Source organism: Limulus polyphemus, unplaced genomic scaffold (genome assembly GCF_000517525.1).
Source record: "Limulus polyphemus unplaced genomic scaffold, Limulus_polyphemus-2.1.2 Scaffold1278, whole genome shotgun sequence".
NCBI lineage: Eukaryota > Metazoa > Arthropoda > Merostomata > Xiphosura > Limulidae > Limulus > Limulus polyphemus.
Window position 1 is genome coordinate 264,146 of NW_013666888.1, and position 8,400 is coordinate 272,545.

The 8,400-nt window shown below is 32.8% G+C and overlaps 1 protein-coding gene across 1 annotated transcript in view; it reads right to left on the bottom strand.

Annotated features, from left to right (window-relative positions):
- LOC106462901 (AN1-type zinc finger protein 6-like) overlaps positions 1-8,400 on the bottom strand; it is a 22,753-nt gene continuing 14,353 nt past the window's right edge. The window contains exons 4-5 of the mRNA XM_013922866.2: positions 3,537-3,696; positions 1-1,280 (exon numbers count right to left, since the gene is read on the bottom strand). Coding sequence (XP_013778320.1) covers positions 1,132-1,280; positions 3,537-3,696 — 309 coding nt within the window. The 3' untranslated portion in view covers positions 1-1,131. The remainder of the gene's footprint in view (positions 1,281-3,536; positions 3,697-8,400) is intronic.

Here is an 8,400-nt window from a genome sequence, read left to right on the forward strand (position 1 = left end):
AATTAAACCCCAGATTTTAAGGTTGCAAGTCTAAAGTTACCACTGAACCAACAGATGACCCAAGTTTAGTTAGTTGAAAAATAGTAAATTTGTAGTTATAGAAATTTTGAATGTGCACCAAAAAACTACACTTTGATTAGTCACACATTTTTTGAAATACCAGTATAGTTGTGTTCAATAGTTTACATCTTCTCTAAAAAATACATCTAAATGTTAAGAATCTATAGTTTGGAAAGTATCAAATTGAAATAGACATTTCACAGGTAGAAGAATTTTGTAACAAAATGAGAATAAAGGATATTAGTGTGTATTTTCTTAATATCTTAATTTTTTACTATAACCACATCTGTGAGGAGAGTAGTCTTGGGCTTGGTTTTGGTAACAGTTTTACTTTACTTTTAAACAAAAATTTGATTTTTTTTGCTTTGTTCAAGAGATTAAAAAAAAGAGTAAATCAAATGGCTGAAAAATATATATATATATTAAAACTGATTGAACACAAGTAACTATGTAACAGTTTATTATATTCACGATGATGATGATAATATACATTATAAGTAGGTTAATATCCTACAATGAAGAAATTGTTGTGCTTTCTTTGCACATCCCAGTTTATTCCACTAAGGGAACAAAACACACACACACACACACACACACTTAAAACAACTAATTTAGAATTAGCTTTTAAATCAATGCCATAGGATAAAGTACACTGCTGTTAAAACACTTCAGGCCTAAATTAATGCAAGTATACATACTAACCCCTTTCATGTTTCTATTATGAAATAATTCAATTTATGGATCAATACTTTATCTACCGTAATTTGTGAAAAAGGGGGTTTAATGCAACTGTACAAAGCAAATATAAAACATAGTACAGATCTTGGTCTCGTTCCTAAATTTTAATATGTTTTTCCTGAATGAAAATGATGGAAGTTACTTGTGTTCTGAGTAAAAGCATAAAATGTCAAACAGCATCACCTGCAAATTAAAGATATCCGCTTGTCAACAGTCTTTCCTGTATCAGACAAACACAATTTTGCTGCTAAACAGTCTAAGTTTGAAGGAAAAAAAATAAACCAAAAAAAACTCGTCTCTTCCAGCTCTTACATACTACTTTTCAACATCTAGTCATATTTTCTGCACTTTTTCTCCCACTACAAGAGGATTGTTTTTTCTGATTTCCTGTGCACCATGCTGCTTGTAGTCAAACGAACAGTTGTGCTCATTTACATATCTATGTACGCTACAAAAAAGCCCTCCACAACGACACTCAAACCCTAAAGCAAAAAAGAAAAAAAAAATGAGATTATGAATAATGAAATGAAAGGCTTTAACAAAAATAATACATTACTTAAAAAAACTGAAGATCATGACATTGAGCATTAGTTAAAAAATCACCAATATCATAAATCATTTGGTGAATTGATAATTATCAATCTATCATATTTATGATGCATTAACTGCCATTAATTTCTTGTCAAAGCATTCTACCTAAAGAGGAAATACAAAATTTTAGACTGGGATGTCCTTCCTCTGGTAATTTCAAACTTGGGGCTTATATTTCTAAGGTAGTTTCTTAACAAGTATAAACCCAAGTTTTGTAACGAGCAGAAAAATGTTCAAAGAAATCAATAAGCATGTTATTTATAAGCAAGATTCCTCAGTGCTGCATTGAAATGCAAACCACACTGAACGATATTAGAAAATGAAAGAAATATCGATTCTAAAATACTTTCGTGTGAAAAAAATTGTTGAAATAGTGTTTGATTTATTATTATTGTTATTTAAATTTTTGTAGCAGATATACTTACTACTGTTTTTTGTAAGTTGGCTAATGTTACTCTTCTTTTCAGGAGAGGTGATAAATGTTGTACCAATAATTATACATCAGGTATGGGAAAAGTTTTGGAAAGTCTGTTAAAAGATGCTTTACAAAGTCATTTAACAAAATTTAGAATATTATAAGATAGTGAACATGGTTTCACTAAGGGAAAATCTTGCTTACAAATCCTTTGAAAAGGTTACTGCTTATGTAGATGAGGGTAAGGGTGTAGATTTGGTGTATCTGGATTTTTATAAAGCATTCAACAAGGTGCAACATGGTTTCACTAAGGGAAAATCTTGCCTTGCAAATCTTTTGACACTGTTTGAAAAGCTTACTGCTTATGTAGATGAGGGTAAGGGTGTAGATTTGGTGTATCTGGATTTTCAGAAATCATCTGACAAGGTGCCATATAAAAGGATTGTAAAAATAAAAATATCTCTATAGGTGTGGGGGATAAGTTAGCTAACTGGATAGAAGAGTGGCTGGATGGAAGAAATCAGAGGGTTGTTACAAATGGAGTCCATTCAAACTGGATTAATGTCATCTCAGGGCTCAGTCGTAGAACATTTGCTCCTTTTGATTTACAGTAGTGACATAGATGAAGGAATGGTCAATAAATTACTTAAATTTGCTGATGATAGTAAAGTCTTGGGTGTTGAGGAGACTGCTGTTGCTTTACAAAAGAATTTGTATCATTTAGTGAGTTGGGCAAATAAATGGCAGATGGATTTTAATCATAATAAATGCAAGATAATGCATACAGGTTATCACAATTTGAATTATAAGTATCATTTGAATGGGAATAACCTTACAAGTGTTATGAAAGAAAGGGATCTTGGTGTAGTGGTTGATAAGTCTATAAAGCTGTTCAAACAGTGTGCTGTTGCTAGTGGTAGAGAAAATAGGGTTTTGAATACAAGTCTAGATAGGTTATAAACTCATTGTATAGGGCACTGATTTGGCCACATTTGGAGTGCTGTGTTCAGTCTTGGGCTCCTTACGTTAGGAAGGACATCTAATTGTTGGAAAGGGTTCAGAGGGAGGGCTACTAGAATGGTGCCTGGGATGGAGGGGTTGTCATACGAGGAGAGGTTAAGATCTCTGAAGTTGTTTTCAATTGAAAAATTAAGAGTTAGAGGAGATCTGATTGAGGTGTTTAACATTGTTAAGGGAATTTATAGTGTTGATGCATCATCTTTTTTCATACTTAATGGTGAGAATAGTAGGACAGGGAAGCACAAATATAAATTTTGGCAAGGTAGGAGTCATCTTCAACTATGACAGTTCAATTTTTCTAATGGGGTGGATGGCCTTCAAATGTTGTGGAGGCAGTAAATTTAAGTGAGTTTAAGAGAAAGTTTGATAACTATATGAATGATAAGGGCTGGCTTTGAGTATTTTATTTAATAGTTTGTTTAGTTTAGAGGATGGGACAGCCTAGATGGACCATTAGATCCGTGGTTGTCCGTAAACATTACATTATTACTTTATGTGCAATTGACACCTGAAATGTGCTCAGTGGCCCAGAAAGGGATATTGTGTTTATAATAACATTACGTTATTACTTTATGTGTAATTGACACCTGAAATGTGCTCAGTGGCCCAGAAAGGGATATCGTGTAGGTTCTGTACAAATTTCAGATGCAAAGTATACACAATTTTTTTCTTTTACAAGATCATTTCAAACAATCCTTAACCAGTAACTTACCAGTAAGTCCAACTTTTTTACGACACAGTTGACACCGATTTTTCTTCTTTTTATGATCTTTTGGAGTAGATTCCTCAGATTGGGCTGTGTCTGAAACAAAAGTGTCACTGGAAACAGAAGTTTCTTCAGATCCTATATCTTGGCTGCCAGATGGTTGTGGCTAAAACAAGCATGTTTAATTTATTATACAAAAGAAAAATGGAACTAAGCAAAAGTGCACAACTCGTTTTTATGGACATTTAACAAAGATTAACAGTAACAGGTTATTAATAACTTCACTGAAGTATTTAAATATGGTTTTTTTTGGCATGTCAACATACATTTCACCCCATTCTCTAATTGTTCAGACACCGACTCTAGGTTTATCAAAATTTCTACATAAAAATTATATTCACTTTAAAACATCGAGCTAAATAAACACTGACTCGTAGTTTCAAGTAATCTTGCAAGTTTGAGAAGTTAAATCTACCATAAAATCTCAACCGACATAAATAGATTTAAGCCATATTATCACCTGAAGGATCTGACTGTTCTAAAGTAAATTGTAACATAAAACATAATTATCTTCTTCGGAAATTTTATCATGACTGTATATTTAACAGCACGATTTTCGTTTGTAATGCTAACTTCACAGGTAGGTAAGCAAAAAAAAAAACACTCATTACATGCCAACCAGCTTTAGAGGTTTCATTTTAAAAAGGACCTTTAGTTTGTGATATTTGAGGATTTGTTTGTGTATAATTATTTATTCAGCAAAACAAAAACAACCCTTTCTGGTTTGTAATGCAAAGCAGGTTCCTTTTGATTTATAAGGAGAACAAATTATACGAGTGATTAGAATACCAGGTTTGAGTCTCTTTTTTGCTTTAATTAAAATACTAGTGATTCTCATTACAAACTTAATATAACGGAGAAATGTTTAAAATCAAATATTTCATTCATTGTTACATTTAGAGTTAAAAATCATTAAAGTTACTTATTTCAGAATGTCAATCGTAAATGGATGTAATAAATCCAACATACACCAATTCCACTAGTTTTTAATGAGTACTATTTTCCTACCATTGTTGTTTAACAATACAAGTGCATTTATTTAAGTTTTTATTACTGTTGCCTCTAGATGGAGACACATCAGTAGCACAGACACCTGGGAAAAGCTAAACTCTGAGTGTAGAAAAATTCACATTATCAATTCCCTAGAACACAATGTCAAGAAAAAATATTATTTACATGAAGCAAACAAGCACAAAACTAATATGATGTTCCACATTAATAAATTTAGTAATAAGAAAAATTAGTAAAAGTATCTTAAAAAATAGTACAAATGTGTGTGTGAATGACTCTACTTGAATATATACAGCATCTAATTTCTACATATAAAAAAATGTGCACATGTCTATGTAGTGATATGTTGCCACAGATGCAAGCTGTGGTGCCAAACAACACACTCAACTCCTATACATTTGGTTCACAGTGAATTCTTGACCATTCAAGTTAGCAACAACACCACATGTACACTTATACGCCGAAGATAATGTCACGTCCCTCTCTGTAATGCAATAATGCTGGACAAGATAGAGCCAAAGGACTCAGTATTTTATAGAAGCTATCAATTTTAATGTACTTCACAGGACAGTCACAGGCTTCAAAATCATACCCCAAGCCAATAGAAAGAAACTAACCTTATTTACAAAATGAACACAATATGGTTATGAAAGACAAACTTTGAACCAAAGAGGGCATTGCTGTGAAGCTAGGTATATCTCCTGGTATCAGTAACAATATAGTAAACAAGGATCTAAAGTTGACAAAAGCTCACAAGCTTCCAGCCATACCTTGAAATCAATGTCTATTTTCACAAGAAAGATTTCTGCAGAAACTGGAATTACAAAAACCTGTCAAGTCCTTCCCTCTCCATCATATTTAGTATTCTGACATACTGTTCAACATAAGGTATGATATGAAGGTTTCCCTTAGCAACATTAACATTTTCAAGCCATTCTTTAGTCTGCTTAAACATAGTTTAAAAGTTGACATCCTCATACAAGAGGTACAGCTGACATTGTGTGGCTTAGACTGACCTTGCCATAATTTGAAAAGAAGCTTGTTACAATAGAAATTGCAGCATTAAACAATAGTGCATAATCAGAGCTATCATACTTGGTATTATTAATGATGAAGAAAGTAGTTCCAAGGACAGAAGCAATTTGGAATACTGTTCTCAAAGTATAATTAACTTTCAATGATTCAAAACATGTAACTCCAACAATGCTCCCTCTAAAAATAAATTTTTGAGTAAGTAATTTTATGATTAAACATATTATTTGTTGTTGTTTTTTAATTTTTAAGATATTATTTGTAAACTAAAGAAATTTAGTGTCGTTTCTACTTCTTTGCCATTTTAATGGATAAGATAAAAGACAACAAAGTTTGCTGATTAAGCCTAAAAACTATCAATTTGTCTCCAAAACGACAATTCCTTGATAAGTCAACATAAGATTACCGTATTGGGCAACCTCCATTTTTCAGAAACCATGGGAAAGAAAAAAAATTTGAGTGCCATAACATCCCTTTTTAGGTTCACAGAATCGATACTATAACTAAACAGCCTGCAGGTGGATTAGTTGCAAGAATTAGTGATGACCTTGAGTGAACATCTGGTGTGCATGCGTAGACTGATGCTATCTGGACATTCAGGAATGCGACAGGCTAGAGTAGGAGGAAGGGGCCTGTGGTCGGCCGCAATTATAAGGTGACTATTAAATTTTACAGCCTAATTATTAATCAAAAAACATCGCCTTATAATTGGACAAGTACAATATTAATAATAAAAATCCTGTGAGCTAAAGCATATATATATACAGGGTTCATTGTTTTTCAGATTAAATTTCACAAACCTTTCAATGGTCTTCAAGGATCATTTTACAATTTTCAATGATAATAACTAATGATAAAATTGTAAAAATAAGGATTTTACACTTACTTAACTGTATAATAACATAATAGTAAAAATCAAAAATTATAATCACTTTTCATTCTAAATAATCTCTGGACCAGTAAACTTTCTTAATAATAATAAGTCAGTTTTGGTTCAAGTAGTTAAAGAAATTTATTCTAAAAGCAGTACATCAAGTCAGTGTTTTGATCAATGACGCATACAATAGACCAAGAATTTGGAAAATCAAGTTACAGTTCAGCAATGGAAACAAAACACTTAAAACAGTGCACCACACTTGATCTTCAACAAAATGTGCAAAACAAACAGTTCATTCTAATAATATGCTATACTGTCCACAAACAATTTAATGAACTGTACTGAAGGCATTCCTTTAGTTTTACTTCTAGTTCTGCCTCACAAATTTAATTATTTTTTTGCTTGGTAGTTCTCATACTATTTAATTGCATCAGCTTCTTCGGCATATCTGCCTGCTGATTCTAAGAGGAGTTGCACATCTTCTTTCACTTTGCTTTTTTTTTGCCCTGATCCTTGAAAACTCCTCCATCAAGGATTTTTCTTTACAATTTTTCTAGTGAGCCTCTTTTCCTCTGCACTGACCCCCTCTAGGTATGATTATTACTTCTGCTAGCACCTGCTGATAAAAGCAGCAGCTCTTTGGAATAACAACTGATGTTAAACATACCTCCCATACTACAAATCTGATCGTTAATAACATCAAGGGGCTGCTCAGCAAAATTTTCTACCATCATTTCTTTGTTCACTGAAAAACCATGCTCAACTGTTGCCTGTCCATGTGACAGGAAGAGCTCAATCTTTTATAATCTCCTAAGATGTCTGAACTTATCTTTGTTGGCCAAGTAGTCATGGAAGTATGTATTTAATCTCTCATACTCTGGCCTGAATCTACTGAAAGAAGACAGAACTACAGAGAGAGAGAAACACTATAAAAATGGTTAAATTCCTTCAAAACTTCATCAAAGCTGCTTTCTGAGACACAGTCTGTAGCCATAGTTCAGTTTTCTAATACATGCTTATCTGCCAGAGTTGAGGATCCTAGGTTCAAGAAAGTTGAAGTTTCTCACAAGAAAGTAATTAAAAGGAGATTTTTTCTAGCTAGGTACGATCTTCAGCAGGAAAACTTGAAGTTGCATCTGAGTGCAAATAACCATTTGTCTCTGATTCACTTCATTCATTTGCACTCCACCCAAATTCTTTCAGTAACAAAACTAACCTTCAATTTCAATACATCAATGTAGTTATTTGAGTTTTGGATGTCAATTTTCAAAATTTTTGATGCTGATGCAACAGCTTTCATTATTTCAGGCTTGATGAGCCTTTCATGGCATTTTTGATCAAAGAAGTCATGTCACTAGAGAAAAATGGCAGTGTGAAGAATGGTTTGATTTCTCTAGAAATCTTTAAAAAAAAAGTATAGCTTGGCTGTGAATTAAACATCTTGAAAAACTGTCTGGAAATAATTAAATGATTTGTTGTTTGACTTTTCAAGTTGTTCAGACTTTAGTGTAGTGACATACTGTTCAACATAAGGTATGATATGAAAGCTTTCCTCAGCAACAACAACATTTTCAAGCCACTCATGTCTTCAGAAATCCAGAAGAAAGTTGTGCAACTTTTCACAGTTATGAAGTCTTCACAATGAGCCAGTGAATCTTTAAAAACAATAATAACAGATTGAAAGGGCATGGTCAACTTCTCAACCTACAGCTGCACATTCATCTCTCAATAATTTATGTATGTAGGCCACAGCTCTCCACATTTAAGAAGTTCTTATTTGTTCTTTAGTTTTCTTGAATCACGGAGTACAGCTACCAATTAACTCTTTCGGCACGGGCTTGGTCTCTGGGACTGACCTCATAACTTGTTATAGTTTTCATGCTATAACTT